At 43.7% G+C, this 16,924-nt stretch overlaps 1 protein-coding gene across 2 annotated transcripts; it reads left to right on the top strand.

Annotated features, from left to right (window-relative positions):
• Window positions 1-519: 519 nt before the first annotated feature.
• Window positions 520-16,003, top strand: DDO (D-aspartate oxidase). 2 transcript variants are annotated; one of them, XM_081140058.1, is made up of 5 exons: window positions 520-599; window positions 1,423-1,598; window positions 4,366-4,474; window positions 8,090-8,266; window positions 15,673-16,003. In XM_081140058.1, the coding sequence occupies exons 1-5, from the start codon at window positions 592-594 to the stop codon at window positions 15,683-15,685; spliced, it is 483 nt and encodes a 160-aa protein (XP_080996184.1). In that variant the 5' UTR covers window positions 520-591; the 3' UTR covers window positions 15,686-16,003. The 2 variants fall into 2 exon arrangements, with proteins under 2 accessions (XP_080996184.1, XP_080996183.1); XM_081140057.1 differs by lacking the exon at window positions 15,673-16,003 and adding an exon at window positions 11,990-14,257.
• Window positions 16,004-16,924: the final 921 nt, after the last annotated feature.

Here is a 16,924-nt window from a genome sequence, read left to right as displayed (position 1 = left end):
CTCTGCCTCGGGCACATGGGGGGTGTACACTCCTCAAACTTGCCCTCTCCACTGGCCTGCCCCTTGCCCTGGACCCTCCCCTTCTCCCCCTGCCTTGGCAGTCCTGCTCCTGAGCCAGCCTGTTGCGGAGCAATCAGATTAACTAATGGCTGAGGAAATGCATATACTGCTTGAGAAATAGAAATAACACACAGTAAACCCCACTGGAGGACTTGAAAGTATCAGAAACCTTCAGAGCCGAGGAGACCGCTGACAGCTGAGTCCCACCCCGTTTGTCCTGCGCGCAGCAGAGGGAGCTGCCCGCCTCCTCCTGAGGAAAGGTGGGTTTTATGTGCAGGTGGCCGTGATTTATATCACATCACCCGATGCCCCGGCTACTGCTCTTCGGACAGAGAAGGGCAACCGTGCCGAGGGCAGATGTACAGATCGGTTTAGCCCAATGAGCTGGCCTGGTCCTATAACACTGACAGGGACGGCAATGATTAACTAGACTAATTGGATTTTCTCTCTCTGGAGATTGAACCTGGGACCTACAGAGAAAGTTAGACAGAGAGCAGAAAGAGAGGTGGGAAGACAAGCAGGGGAGCCACGATGGACAGGTAAGCTCAGTGGCAAGGGTGTGGGAGGGTGTTGAGCTGTCATCAGCTCTCTGGTTCCCACGCTGGGTGTCAGTGTCAGGCTCCTGCCCAGCCCAGGCTTCTGCATTTCCATACAGACTCTCAGAGAGAGCCCTCTTTATAAGATGAACTCTGGGTCTCTCTTATTTACCACCCACAGGAGCTGATAAAGAATTCGTGGGGCCTGGCTTATAGATGAGGGAGTCCAGGCTAGGAGACCATGGGTTGCTCCCAGCTTACAGAAAAGCCTGCTCTCAGAGGGTGGGGTTTCAGGCATAGGGTGGGGGTGAGGGTGGGGGTGTGGGGGTTGGGAAAGCAGTGACTGAGGCAGGGAAGGAGGCAAGGAGAGCTGGTTCCCAGTTAGAGTGAGGAGCCCGAGAGGGGATGCCGAGTCCAATCATTCAAACTTTCTGCCCAATGTTATATTTTCTGCTGGTGTCTACCTTGCTCACTTCACTCACCCGCCTTAGCTTTTGCACACAGGGAAAGTAGTTTAGGAAAGGGGGCAGCATGGGTAGAAATCTGCCCCTAGATGCAAACCTACTTACCTGTCGTGTGTCCTAAAGGCAACTCCAGGCCAGTTTTGCTCTTAGGTCTAAAACTCCATCAAGACCTTGTTGCCCATACCCCAATACTTAATGGGAAGAGAGCTTACAGGGAGCTCTCCTTATTCCACGAGAAATGCCAACAGGAAAGGTCTTATTCTGAGAGGCTGCGGATCTCAGGAAAGAACCCTCAAGGCCAAACTTTGTACTGGGTGGAATAACCCCGGAAACAAGGCTGGAGCTCACACCTTTCCTCACAGGCCCATGGATCCGGTCCGGGTTGCTGTTGTGGGGGCAGGTGTGATGGGACTCTCCACCGCTCTGTGCATTTCCAAACTGGTCCCACGATGCTCCATCACCGTCATTTCAGACAAGTTCACTCCTGAGACCACGAGCGACGTGGCAGCTGGAATCCTCATACCCCACGCTTATCCAGGTGAGAGGGCTTTCGCTCCTCTCTTGGACAGGGTAGGTGCCGGGTAGAATGATGGTAATGGAATCGTGTTGACAAATAGCTGGATGTGCATGTAATTGTAAGTGAACTTTTAACATCGCATTGGTTCATCTGTTAGCAAAAGCTCAGTTATGCTGTAAGATAAAGACAACCTCCAAATCTTAGCAGCTTAAGAAGCAAAGGTTTATTTCTTGCTCACAGTATGTTTGTTGAGCATCAGCAAGGGACCAGCAGGGACCTAAGCTGATGGAACAGCCGCTGTCTTGAGTGTCATCAATATCTGTGCCTGGGGTAGGGAGTTCTGGGGGTGTCTCACCTTGGCAATTAAAGGCTCTGGCCAGGAAGTGACATTTATCACTTGTGGTGACAGCTCACTGGCCAGCACTACTCACAGGCTCTCAGCCCCTCAGGAGGAGGCCAGGAAGTGCAATTCTGTAAGGCTCCCAGAAGATGGACAGCCAGAAGTATTTGGTGAACAGCAGTAATAACTACCACAATTGGTAACTCCTATGTCTTTCCACTGATACCAGTAATGACCATCAAGTCAGAAACTACCTGTGTGTAAAGAGGCTTAGATTTTCACTTCTAAGGCAGTATAAAAACAGTCAGTGTGTGTTCATGCCAAAAGATGCATTGATTTTTAAAAATAGATCCATGCATCCTTTCCATTTTCTAGTTTCCACATGAAATGGGAGAAAAGAAATAGCATTAAATAGAAAACAAAATCACTTTGCAGCTAGTTTTATACTCACAGCTTCCACCTTCTCATTTCCACTCTCTTTTCCCTCCTTTATTTTTATTTCTTTATCAAAGTTACGCGTGCACATACCTTAAACAATCAAGTGGTTACAAGGTTTATTTAAAAAAACAGCAATCTGTACAATGAAAATTGCCCTGTCTGTTTAATCTGGAAACTCACATTCTTCCATTCAAGAGGCAGTCTGTGAATTACTCAGTTGCTGACCTCTCTCTCTAGATGTCTCCATCTCTCTCTCTGGAGTTGCTACTGTGCTTGGCCTCCTGGGCTGGTCCTCCAATTCTCTGGATCAGGGTCTCTCTCTGGTGTTGCTAAATAAAAGACTCTGGTCTTCTCTCTGGGCTTCCTTCAGACCAGGCCTGGTGGTAAATATCTTCTGTGCTCATGAATGTCAACACCATATGGGGACCATCTGGTCTTATAGGGTTGTGTGAGAATTAAATGAGTTAATATATGTAAAGCACTTAGAATAGTGCCTGGGACACAGTAAGTGCCATACCCATATTTGCTGCTGTTATTACTGCCACTCCAGTTACAGGTTCCTTTTACCAGCACTAGAACACCAATTAGGTCACCAGGCTTGCCCTACGCCCTGTTGAATTGGAATAGTTTGTTCTTTTGGGATGACTTCTGCAGTGTGTGGATCTCAGCCATTATTTTGTTTTAAGGTTTGGGGCGGGAACCTTTCAGTACAGCCCCATACACTGGGGTATAATCTTTAGAGGTCTATTGTAGTTTTCTTTGCAGCTTATTATTTATTTATTTATTCTTGATTTCTACATCAGTGGCCCAGTCTGCAGTTATGGAAGACAGGGTTGAGCTCACCTGGGCTCGTGTTCAGAGGCAGCACAGATCCACTCTTAAAGAAATATTTATGGGCTCTGTACAAGTTTTAAAACCCTGTTACTGAAATCCCCCACTGACCTGGGGATTTGTCTGTGGAGCAGGATGACTCCAGGGCCTTGTTTACCTCTACCGTGAACTCCAGGGACATCCCTTCAAGCAGAGCTGACCCAGCATCCTCTCTGCCTCAGTTCCCTCATCTCCTCTGTGCTGGCCCCACAGCAGCCCCTCAGAATTACTGCTCCCTGGTCTCAGGCCTGACGCTGGACCCTCCCTCATGACCCTTCCACAGGGACCAGAGGGCCACATACTTTACCCACAGTTGGATTTGTCTGTATCTGCATTGGACACTCTTATTTAGGGCTGAACCCTTACCCTTATTTTCTCTCAGACAGGCCTGCCCCCTTCTAGAAGCTGTGTCCAGGTCCCATCTCTTGTGCTCTGCTGGGGCTGTCTGGGGGATAGGGGACTCTGACAGAGAGGTGGTGCCTGGTGTGGTCCCTGCACACCCCTGCTGACCTGGGAATGCTGCTCTAAGCTGGCCCGTGATTCCATGGAGTGGAGGGTGGAGGTAACGGCAGCCCTGGCTAGGGCTGCAGGGAGCCCTTCTTCAGGAGCTAACCTTCATAATTCAGGTCTTATTTCCTTGTAGCAGGAGGGTGAGCTCCCTGGGCTCCCCATTGACGCGTATTCCATTCTCTGTCCTGGTTGACCTGGGCCCCACAGATCTCCCCTTGTCACCCACCATGTTCTCAGTCCCCAGGAAAATGGCCCTGGGTTCTTTCTCCTATTGTTTTAACTGTAGGGTCAGCCGATGCTTCAGCCATGAACTTCTGCTTGGGTTGGTTATTGACCCTTCAGGGACCTCTGGAATAAATCGGGTGCCCAAGATCACCTGCCAACTGGCTCACATATCAGATTTTCCCCTGATTGGTCGGTTTCCCTTTTGTCAATTAATCATTGTACAAACAGATGCTGACAGCATGTGCGAACATCGAAAACTGTGGTTGCTTATATAACCTCCACTTTATCTAAACGCCCCTCCTCTAGTCCTCATGCCCACCCCCCAGCCCTGGGAAGGAGCTTATCTGAATAGTCATTACTGTGATTTTCCTTCCTGTTTCACTTTGCTTTTCTCCATGATTATAGACACACCTGCTCACAAGCAGAAGCAGTGGTTTAGAGAGACCTTTGATCACCTATTTGCAATCGCCAATTCTGCAGAAGCTGGAGAGGCTGCCGTTCACCTGGTGTCTGGGTAAGAGAGGAAAAGAAGCTATTTTAGAATTTAGAATGATCTTAACTCTAAAGAGTTCAACTTAAATTATTATTGAGTGTCTGCTGTGAGCAGAGTGCTGACCTAGATGTGGGAGGATTTAAAAGAACATCTTAGGCTTTCCTCCAAAGAACTCAAGACAGACAAATTACAGTATTTGACTTTTTAACGATAAACAACCATTGCAGTTTCTCATCACAAATATTATTTTAAGTGTCTTTGGGGGTTATACAGTGATTTGCAAATATGGCTACAAAAATATGCCAGGTAAGCAGTGAGCTTGGGTTATGTGAGGATAATGTGGCTGATGGAAAGCAAACAGGTGTGACACTGGAATGGATGCAGAGACCCAAAAGGTAGGGACATCTTATATATTTAGTGTCGTTGGAAAATGCTGTGTTCCAAAAATGTAACTTAGAAAAAAATATTTCTGAAATGGTTAGCACACTCCTGTTTGATTCTATCTGATTTCAGAAGACATACACAATTAAACAAAACAATTTAAAATAAGTCCTATGTAACATTTCTAACACAAACTAGCACTTAAAATATGGCGATATCTTTCTACATGGTCTTAAACAGAGATCACTAACCATTCTATAACTTTTAACTTGTGACATAACCTATATGTTGCCTGTGTTATTCTGTATTATAACATAGTCACTCCCTACAGCCTTCGGAAGAGCAGAGGGATGTTTGCTTTTTGCTAAATACTTAAATACAGTGCACCTTTTGTGCTATTTCTAAAACAAAAACAAAACAAAAAAACCTGCTCTCTCCTCTTTTGAGATCAGGCTGTCTCTGACATTCCCTGTGGGTGAACACACCTGCATCAGGCAGACTCCTACCCTTTTCCTTTTCTTGCCCTCCCTCACCATCACAAACACCAAATGATGTTGACATCACTAATTTCCCATAGTCTTTGTCCAGCATAGCAATTTTCACTTCTCCACCTCCCGAAGACGAGTTGACACTGTAACTTTCTCAATGCCAGCTGATGAGCCACATAGAAAAATGGCTCTCATTAATATATGGTCACCCTTTATTTTTGTCCAAAACCAATATGGTCCGGTCTAATTCAAATACTTTGGCTCTAAGTAATTTTTAAACACAGGGATGTCCAAAATTCAAATATCCTTTCAAGAGCAAGACATTACCACCATTGTGGATATTACAAAGAATGTACTTAAGCTATTTTAAAAGAGAGTTATTTATTTCCCCTCACATGAATCATTTTTATCCACTTGCTTCCAAAAAAGATTTGCATCAGTCAAGCCAAGACAAGGACATAATGTTCTGTGCATCTTTGGCTTAAGCAAATCTGCTCATTATTGACCTGTTCATCCCTTCAAAACAGCTTTTCAGCTTTCATCAGCGTCAGGTACTGTCCTAGGTGTTAGGGATATATAAATGAGCAACTTTGTACATACTGCTTGGCATATAGTAGATGCTCAACAAACATGTGTGAAGTGAATTTTTAAGAAGGGCAGACACGGTCCTACCCTCATGTAGCTTATGGTCTGTAGATAATGCCCTAAATCTAATGAGTTACAAATGAGACACAAGTTACCAAGGGAAGCGTGCAGGGTGTTATGAAAGCAGTTGTCTGGAGAATAACTTGCTCTGGGATTTTATGAGAAGCCACCAGGAAAAAAGTGATGTTTCAGTGCAGACCATCAAGATGAGGCTAGGTTAGTCCAGTGATGTGTAGAGGTGAAGGGGGCAGAGACAGGGTGGAGGTCAGAGGAGGCAGCGTTCTGGGTTGAGGGAAGAGCACACGCATAGACCTTAGTCTGGGGTGACTGGCGTGTTGGAGGGATTGAAAAATTCCAGTGTAATGGGAAGCCATTGAGGGATTTTACACAGTGAAGTAACTGGTCATATTTACATTTCAAAAATATTCTGACTGTAGAGAACAGATTTGTGGAAAGGGAGATGATGGTGGGGTAGATTAGCTATTGATAGTGGGGATAGAGAGTAAAAAAATTTAAGAAATGCTTAAGAGGAAATTTATTATTATTATTAATTTTTCTTTATTGTTGAAAGTATTACAGTTGTTCCTCCTTTCCCTCCCACATTGACCTTCTCTACCCTGCCCCTCCCTTCCCAGGCCTTCACCACACTCTTGTCTGTGTCCGTGGGTTATGCATATATGCATATAAATTCTTTTCTTAATTTCTCCCACCCTTATTATTTTTAATCCTACCCTGAGGATATGTTTATTGATCTTAGAGAGAGAGGAAGGGGGAGAGAGAGAGAGAGAAAGAATCACCAATGTGAGAGAGAAACATCATTGGTTGCCTCCTGTGTGCACCCTGACTGGGGATTGAACCTGCGACCTGGGTATGTACCCTGACTGAGAATCAAACCCACACGACCTTTTAGCGTAGGGAACAATGCTCCAACCAACTGAGCCACCCGGCCGGGGCTTAAGAGATCTGATGGGGCCTGGTAGTTGAAGGCATGCAGGGAGCGAGAGCGGAGAGAGTCAAGGGTGAATTTTTGGGTTTCTGGCATTAGCACCTGTGTTGGATGGGTTCCCATTTTCCACATTGGGTAAGACTGGGAAAAGGAGTTGGGGAAGTGTGTGTACGTGGGGTTATTGTATGAGACTTGGATGTAGACATCCAGTGGGGAGTAGGCAACGTGGGTCTGGTTTTTACCATCAAGAGAGAGAAGTGGGCTGGAGATACAGCCTTCTGGGTGCTTGGCCTATAGGTGATGGTGAAGGTAAGGAAGAGGGTAACTCAGCCCAGGGAGAGTGTGCAGAGTGAGACATCAAGAGGGCCCAGTTGAGAGACCTGCAGCAAACATTCATGTCTTCCACGGGGACTGCTTTGAATTAATTACTTATGGATTACTTAGATTCTGGTACGTCAATGATCAGATCATTAGCAACCACGTACAGCACTCACATGATTTTACTGGCTATTTTAGAACAGCCATGATTTACCACATTTATTCCTGTTGATGAAAGCAACCCAACACATAAATTCAAATATATGCTTAGCAGTATTGGTGGGCCTATTACAGGCTTCTTGTTGTCAGCCAGTGTCATTCTAGCCTCATCCACCCCTGACTTAACCGTAACAGGACTCCTTCTGATAACTCTTGGCTTCTCTTATCAAGAACTAAATGGATGCCCTACAACTTAAGTCATCATTTGCAACCCGGCCTCCTGCATCACCACCATTGCTCATTCCAATTTAGATATTTTGTTGAAAATTTGAGGCCAGCCTTTGAACTTTTGATGGTTTGCTTATAATTTATATAAAGTGTTATGTAAAACAGAAAAACCTTTCCTCAAATATGCATAGTTGTAAGTAAATAAGAAAATCTGGGCAAGAGCTTTTGGAAAAAGAATTAACTTCAATCTTTAAAAGACATGCTACTTTTTAAATGTCTTACTCCCCTCCATCGTGAACGTTTTAAATTTAGCTTCTGAGTTATCTGAACCCAAGAGGATGGAAGGATAGCTCTTTCTTGCATGTATAGGAAGTGTGATTTTTCAGTGCTTTAGAGAATGTCCCATGGGGCTCGCCAGAAATGTGTTATTTCACACAATTTCAGGAAACTTGTTCACCTAAAATGTTTCAGTTGGCAGGTATTTCAGAGCATGCCTACTGAAGAAGCGCCATTCTGGGCCGACGTGGTTCTGGGATTTCGAAAGATGACGGAGGCTGAGCTGAAGAAGTTCCCCCAACATGTGTTCGGTCAGGCGTTCACAACGCTGAAGTGTGAGGGCTCTGCCTACCTCCCGTGGTTGGAGAAGAGGTCAGTTAAACGGCTCTTTGCTGCTCCCTTCATCTGCCCTAGATGAAGAATTTCTTAGCTATTTGTAAAATACTGGAAATTCTCTGTGGTCCCTCAGAGCTCTTGCATCGTGTCTCGTTGCTCACAAATGGCCAGGGCTTTGTAAAGCAATTTGAAGACAGTGTTTGAGTCACAGGAGTGAGTCACACCATTTTGGTAGTAACATGTCCACCTTCTACGTCTAGTGTGTACCTCGATGCACAGTTTGGTCTCCACGCCACCCCCCCACTACACACCAGTTAAACTACCTTATTGAAATAGTATCTTAGTTTCCTTTTCTGTAAAATGGAGTTTGGAAAATGTGCATCCAGCTATAAAATTAGATGCTTTCTAGTTCTTTGAATGAGAGAACCCTATGATTATTATAAATTATTTTTGAATATTTTTCTCATTAGTGATAAAGAAAATAGCTTCATTATTTTCTTTTGTTAGAAAGAAGAACTCTAAAACTGAGGGCTTACCTGAATTACATAATTGCTTCCTCACCAAGATTAGCCCCAAATGCCTTGAACTTGCATTTTGGCTTGGTTTTCAGGCCTTCCTATTTCCAGTTAGTTAGGAAACACATAAAGGCCATCTTTACTTCAGACATGTAAAATGTCTCTCTCTACAGTTTAGCCTAGAAATTGCAAGCATGTTAGGGGTTGTGACACATGGGCCTTTTCAATCTCTACATTCATATATTTGGTGGATGAATAGGAACACTGAATTATTGTATAATGTTAGAAAAGTGACTTAAGGTAAGCAGGCAATAACGATTTGGTCCCAGATATAGGATATAGAATAATAGATTCAGATAATTCATTAATTCGACAATTCTTTGTTGTTCAAAAAGAAAGATAAAATATGATCACTTTTCTTAAGGAATTTAGTCTGTTGGGGTGATGGTGTATATTTATGTATATATGTGGTTTTATATTTATTTATTAACTAACAATTACAGTAACACACATGGTGAGGCTTAAGTACAAATTTATGAGAGTCGAATGGGAGCACAGAGGGGGGAGCCTAAGTCCACTGAACACACCAGGAGCATCAGGAAATATTTTTACAGCTTTATAAATACTCTTCAAACTTTTACCTCTTAGCAGTTTATATTGGTCATTTCAGTTTCATAAGTTTCAGTTCATAAATTTGTACCTGAATATATCAGTTAACAAATGCTTTGAACCATGACATGGTGGCGTTGCTCATAAGCCAACACTCACATTTTAGCAGCATCACCATCTTTCCTGAGTGGCAGTCTTGTGTAGTGCTGCATTTTTGTCCTTCTGTTATAGAAACGAGTGGGAAAAATTGGAAGAGCTAGTGAGTGACACAAAGTTGCGGTATCATGTACTTAGTTCAGAGAGGGGAAGTTGCTAGGCCTGCCCAAAGTGGCAGAGCTTGACTGTCAATACGCTGCACAATTTTTTTATTATGATAAAAAACAAAGTGGAGGAACGTGTACAAAAGTTGGGTATAAAAAGTGAGTTGTCCTTAAAGAGTTTTATAATTTTTGGCATTTTTAGTTCTCTTGAGCTGAAGTTTCATTACTACCCCCAAATTTACTCTTTGGCTTCCTCAACTTGGACTTTTGTCTCAATGTTCTGGAAAGTCTATAAAAACCTGGCTGGAGCCCTGTGGTCTCTGGCAGATTGGAAGAGGTGGGTGAGGAAAAGCCCCAGAGTGTTCCCATCACAGAGACTGTTGAGGGCTGGCCAAAGGCTTCTGTGCGTGGAGCTGGCCCGTAGGTGGGTCAGGGGTGGTCTCGGACACCGAGATAAGGGAAGCGGGTGAACTCTTCTAATTCCTTTATCCAGATTCCTAACATTTTGCTTTATCATCTTCTCGCTCTTTTCTCTATACATTTTTTTTTTTTCCAGAACCACCAAAGAATAAGTTGCAGACGTGATGCCCCGTTATTCCTAAATATTGCCATACGTATTTTCTAGGAACAAGGATATTCTCTTTCATAAATACAGTACCATGATAAAACCCAGGCATTTATATTGATACAATACTCTAATCATGTTGAAGGAAGGGCCCCAAGGACAACATTCCCCCTGTTTATGGGTCAGGCTGATTTGGTCCAGCAGAGAGCTGGCTTTTAGACTTGGTGAAAATGCCAAGGTTTTTAGGGTGATGGTCAGTGGGTTGGGGTTATTAGTGAGCACAGCTTCTTCAGTACTCCCACCCCCCATTTCCTCATGGGTAGTTGGGGCAATGGTATTCTCCCTGTCCAGGGTGAGGTCTTGCTCAGTTGCAGGAAGCCCCAAGAACAAAGTCACCAGGTTTCTTACACCCCCAACCATGTCTCTCAAAACCTCCAGAATAACTACTTCATATGGTCATAAAGGCAGCCTTGTAGGTGCCTGGTCACCTAATTTAACATCCAGCTTCCAGGTACAGTTTCCTCTTGCATTTCTACGCCATCTTAATGCATTGGCCATGGGCTATACAATTATGACTCAGTATCACCACGTAGTCACATTGCAACCGCACAAAGATGACTGTTTCCTGGGCACCAGAAGTTTCCTCCTGGGGTATAAGGCCTGGGAGGGACCTAGAACAGCAAGCCTGACAGGGCTTTCCAACAGCCTGTCCACTATGATAATTTAAGGAGTTTCCAGGTGAAGGGTGGACTTTCATCAGAGCTCAACCAGCAAGGTACCCTTGAAATGGAATAGAAGGACATTTACATTTATTGAATTCTTACATAATTGTCATAAAAATCCCTGTGAGCTCAGCACTCTTGTCCCTAGGTTATAGCTGAGCAAACAAGTTCAGTGAGTTTAAGTAATTTGCTCAAATTCCAAGGCTGGTAAATTCTCTTATTTTGCTGAATTAGGAGAATAATTCTGAGTTCTAATTGGGATGGTTGGGACACAGAACATAATGTTTAAATATTAGCCCGCTCATGCTAACATCCTTGTGGTAGACATAAGGCGGGGAGGTAGGGGGAGAAGGGAAAGAGGGGCATGTCACCCCTGTCCCAACCATCTAGGTAGGTAGACCAGACTAGTACAAAGGAACATGCAAGAGTTAACAATATGAGACAAAATGTCCAAGACAGTTAATTTAGGTGCTAAATAAATGACATAAACAAGAAATACTTGGGTATTTAAAATATCAGATTAATTTGGTATTTATTTGGCATCTAGAATAATATGGAAACTCTACTAAACATAAAAGGGACAAAAGTAGGGTGGACCAAAAGTAGGTTTACAAGTACGAAAAACACAGTTTATTATTATTTTTAAAAATTTATCTTTATTGTTGAAAGTATTACAAATGTACCCCTTTTTCCCCATTGACCCCTTTTACCCAGTGCTGCTCCAGGCCTTCCCCACACTATTGTCTGTGTCCATGGGTTGTGCATATATGCATATAAATTCTTTGGTTCTTGTATTATTATTTATTAATTATTGTGGTGTTTTCCCTACGAATAATTGTAAACCTACTTTTGCCCCACCCTGTATATAATGTCTCTGGCTTTGAATTTTTGAAATAGGTTTTTATTTAGGTTCAACTTTCGGAATTCCTAGTTTCCAAGGATGTGAAGCAATCAGTGGCTAGAATTTGGCCTGCTTGGGCCCTGCAAGCTCTTGAGGTGTTTGTTTCCACGTGTCTGCCCATCACTTCCTGTACGGGTTTGAGCAGGAAGCTGCTAAGGCTCACCTCCTGGTCTCTTGCTCTCCCCAGGGTAAAAGAAAGTGGGGGCGTGTTACTCACCCGGAGAATAGAAGACCTGTGGGAGCTTCACCCGTCCTTCGACATTGTGGTCAACTGTTCAGGCCTTGGAAGCAGACAGCTTGTGGGAGACTTGAATATTTTCCCAGTGAGGGGCCAACTACTCAAAGTTCAGGCTCCTTGGGTAAAACATTTTATCCGAGATGGGAGTGGGCTGACATATATTTACCCTGGTGCATCCAACGTAATCCTGGGTGGAAGTAGGCAAAAGGGAGACTGGAATCTGACCCCAGATGCAGAAATTAGCAAAGATATTCTTTCCCGATGCTGTGCTCTGGAGCCCTCCCTCCATGGAGCCCGGGACATAAAGGAGACAGTGGGCTTGAGGCCCTACAGGGCAGGCGTTCGGCTGCAGAAAGAGCTCCTAGCCCGGGATGACCAGAGGCTGCCTGTGGTCCACCACTATGGCCACGGGAGCGGGGGCTTCTCTATGCACTGGGGTACTGCTCTGGAGGCCACCAGACTGGTGAGTGAGTGTGTTCAAGCCCTCAGGACCACTGCTCCCAAGTCACAGATGTAAGTGACATGAAATGACAGCAAATGGCACAGGAAACTATTGATCAAAATATAATTTCAAAATTAGAAATAACACAGTGTGTATGAGTAGATTTAAAACTAGTACTAATTTACTCTAGTGCTAAGCTGGTACTAGATTTACATCTATTTCTAATCACATGGGACATAAAACTCTATTTTCATTAAAAATAAAGATTTTGATTAAAAAAGATTACTATTAGATCTAGCGTCCAAAAATCTTTGCTAATTTACATGGATGCTGGAAGCTGTAGGGATTTTGACATTTTTGGCTCATAAATCCACAAGAGGAGATATAATGTATGGAAACCACTGAACTCACTGTCAGTTGCAGAGCTGCCCATGATACTCACAGATTGTAGTCAAATGAGCATTATAATCCTTGTAAGTAAAATTACATGGTTAGACTGACCGGTATGGCTCAATGGTTGAGCTCGTTGGTTTTCCAGGTCAGGGCACATGCCCAGATTGTGAGCTTGATCCCCAGTAGGGAGGGTGCAGGAGGCAGCCGGTGGATATTTCTCTCTCATCGATATTTCTCTCTCTCCCGCTCTCTCCCTCTCTCTCTCAAATCAATAAAAATATATTTAAAAAATATTACATGGTTATCACACAATACAAGTTTATTACATTAAATGTAATAAAGCATGACCCCTGCTAGGAGAATTCCTGGTAGAAGACACCAATGAAGTTACTATGGACGTGGGATCAACTCAATAGCTGTCTGGGGTCAGTCCCCTAAGGGTCATACTTTGCATTACCACAGGCAATTGAGAGCTGGCTTGTTGTACGGTTGACTGAGGCTAAGCATTTTTGAAGATTGAATAGCATGTGTAGCGAAAGAACTAATTTGCTAATTAAGATGGAACAATCATTCTGAATGAAATATAACCAGAGTGTTATGCAAATTGTTAAAAAGTGCTGGGGAGGAGAGGGATGTGCCTCATGATAAAATGAGTTTGGGAATTGCTGAATTAAATATATCTAACTAGTTTCTTGACATGGGCCTACCCAGAGCCTTTAATCCATTCATGTGTACTGTGAATCCTCAGGAAGGTTTTGGTTTGAGTAAATGGTAAAGGAGGTGCTATTCATTGAGATAAGAAAGCTTGGGAGAAACAAGTAATTTTAATTTTAATTTGGGGGCTGAGATGGCATATGTTTAGAGATGAATTATATTTTGAATATTTTGAGGGAGATGTGGGGTTGGCAGTGAGAATGTGGGAAAGCCCCTAGGACAGCTTTATTTTTACTGTTTTGTTCATTGAGATTTTGCATCTGATTTTGTTTGAGGAGAAAATTCTGTGGGGGGAGAGAAAGAAGATGTGTGTGTGTGTTTGGGGGGGATGGGTTGTGGAGAGAGAAAAAAACATTCAAGTGTGGGTTCGTTTCTATAGATTTCCACCAGGGGGTGGTATTGTATTAAATTCAGATAAATTGGTAAATTTGAAAATTTAGAAATGACTAGAAATAAAAAATGGATACCAGGTGTGTTGAGTGAATATGTGATTCTTTTGAGTTTATATGCCCCAAATTCCTATTGTCCTGAATTCTGTGTAAAGTGTTTGATAAATGTACAAGTTTTGACTGAAAACACACAGACACACACACTCATTACAGGAAATTTGTAAGAAATAATATGTTATGATAAAATGGCATTTTAAAGAAGGGGAAATAAATTTTTTAATGGTAAAAAATGAAAATGAAGAATGCTGTTCATTTCATTCAGGTAGTCTTCCAGCCGTTTTCACGGTGGTTTGAAGTGTTTTGAATTTGTTGCTTGTGCCCCTGGTTTTGGTCCCGCTGCGTTTTCATGTTGTGTAGGCAGGCTCACACTCTATGACATTGTTGTCCATTTGCTACTCTCTGACTTTAGTTTCACTCTGCATCTAGTGTTTCTAATGCCCAACATCACAAGACTGACAGATTGGCGTCTTCCTGAGAAAGTGGTGGTGACTGCTGCCCTGTTTCATTTTCGCTAATGTCTAAATATTTGCTCCCAGTGTCTCTCAGAGATTTTGGTCAGTAGCTGCCAACCTGGGCTGCACATTAGAATCACCTGAGAAGTTTTGGAAAATATTGCTCCCCAGCTCTGCTCTATTAAATTAGAATCTTTGGAGGTGGGGAGGGGCCGTGATATCAGTATTTGTCTAAAAGTGCCCACGGGGTTCCAAACCACAGCCAGGGCTGGGGATCACTGCGCACTGGTCCCCGTTTCCTCCCGGGACTCCACGGCTACCATAACCTCCAGCCTTCCCCTCCTTTCTTGCCTTCTTGGGACATCGCCTTGGAGATGTGCTCACATAAGCAGGCATGTCCTTAGGCACTTCTGGTCAAGGCGGCCAGTAGGAACTAGCTGTCTCCCAAAGTGGGGCTCTGGAAATGCTGGGGACCACCTTGCTGACTGCAGGTCAGCTGCCTGCAGATGGCTCTCTGTCTTTGTCTGAGAGAGGAGATGACATACAAATGGGTGATGGCCGGACCATATGTAAAAACAACGCTCACCCACAGCTTGGAGCAGCCTGTCCAGTAAACCAAACCCTTATAACAGCCAGCCCCGGGAATCAGCCCGCTCTAGGTCAGATTTGCAGGAAGCCAAGTTGCTATCTCTAGTCACAATTCAGAATGCCAAACAATCATTTCTGAAACAATTGGCCCCAAATGGCCAGGGGCTGGATCAATCACTGACAGGTCCCCTAATTTTTGTCTCATTTCTAACGTAGGACCAACCAGAGAAAGCTCAGTATGTTCTCCTAACTATCACACAGGACACACTGCGTCTAGTTGGCACCTACAGCTGTCCCAGGATGACAGCCTCCGTTCAGGGCACGCCTGGAGTCCCCTCATTTACCACTACAAAGTTTCCAACTCTGTCTGCCTCGGAATGATGGTGACTGCTCTTGCTATAGAAAGTTCTGAATATAGTCTTTGCTTTTCTCATTTGGCTGGCCTTTTTTTTTTTTTAAATTTCCATAAAGATTTCCTGTCTAAGTTGAAGTCTTTGGTGATCTGTGCTAAGGCCTGAGAACGGACTACTTCGCTGCGTTTTTTCCCGTTTTCTATTACAGACTATTAAAAACATTTTTTGTTTGTTTGAACAGGGAGAACAACTGATTTCTTTCTTAAATCCCTGTGTTTGTGGCTGAGAGACCTGCTGCTCCTGTGACCCAGAGCGATATGGAAGCTTCGAGGGCACCGGTGTTGCAGGCACCGGGCTTCTTCAGCAGACAGAGATTATGTACATATTTTGAGGATTTATTCACTTAGGAAGAAAAGAACTTGAACAGAAAGGCCATAGCTCAGTAGGACATGATAGGAGAAAGGCTGTTTTTTAAAATGATATATATTGTAGTCTTTCTTTTATTGAATGGATCTGTTCAAACCAGTTGCTACTGGAACCAATTTTTCTCAACCCATTAAGAGCTTTTAGAGAAAAAGAAAAAGAAAAAAAAATGATGGTGGGACCTGTGCCCACTGGGAGTTGTAGTTCTGGGAAACCTGTTCCAGGACTCTCAAGAATGTCAGGTATTTGAAATGAACGTAACATTTCATTTTTTTTTTCCCTCCATAGCATAGCAATTTCTCTTGATTCCTCTTATCTTTCTTCTGGGGGTTGTGAATGATGGAGACACGTTAGAAACCTGTTTCCTCTGGGTATCATTCACTCAGGAAAAGCCGATTGAGATGTTCAAGTGGCCCCTTTCTTCTTGAAAAATCTCAGCAGTCTGCCATGAGGCCTGGGGGCTTTATTATCCCCAGTGGCTTTGCCGCCTATAAATCACAGCCCTAAGCAGCCAAAGGAAATGAGTTAACCAGATCCCTGAAAAAAATGTAACCAATGTTTCTTCAATTATTAGCAGAACAACTGACTTCCATCTGCTCAGGGCACCTGCCTACCTGGCCTGCAGCCACATTACCCACAACTCCACTGCCCAGAGCCCGTTTCCCTTGAGTTGGAATTTTACCCTGGTGCATGTTCTATGATATTAGCCCAAGCCAAAACTTTTAATGCATTCTAGTATTTCCCTTCCATACAGACCCAAGTTGTCTGGCAATGGATAGGGACTGTGGTGAATCGTAGGCCATACAGTTCGCCTATTCTGCACAGGTCCCCTTTCCGGGAAACCTGCTTAGTCCTGAAAATTCACTACCTGGTATCTCCCGTCCTCTGCTTCTTGGCCATAGTTTCTTGGATCATAGGCAACTATCAGGTTTAAGTTCAGTTTCAAGTAACAGAAACACCCCCCAATAGTTGCTTAAAGGAAATGGGCATGTATTTCTCTCTCACATAAAAGAAGCTTGGGTGCAGGCAGTCCAGGACAGGTGTCAGGACTTCATCAGGTGGTTCCTGCT

Source organism: Miniopterus schreibersii, assembly GCF_964146895.1.
Source record: "Miniopterus schreibersii genome assembly, chromosome: 6".
Lineage (NCBI taxonomy): Eukaryota > Metazoa > Chordata > Mammalia > Chiroptera > Miniopteridae > Miniopterus > Miniopterus schreibersii.
Note: the sequence above shows the minus strand (reverse complement) of the source record. Positions and strands in the feature narration are given on the sequence as shown.

Coding starts and splice junctions, on each gene's coding strand:
- DDO (XM_081140057.1), top strand. Junction 1,599..4,365: donor CATACCCCACGCTTATCCAG/GTGAGAGGGCTT, acceptor CCATGATTATAG/ACACACCTGCTCACAAGCAG. Junction 8,267..11,989: donor CTCCCGTGGTTGGAGAAGAG/GTCAGTTAAACG, acceptor TGCTCTCCCCAG/GGTAAAAGAAAGTGGGGGCG.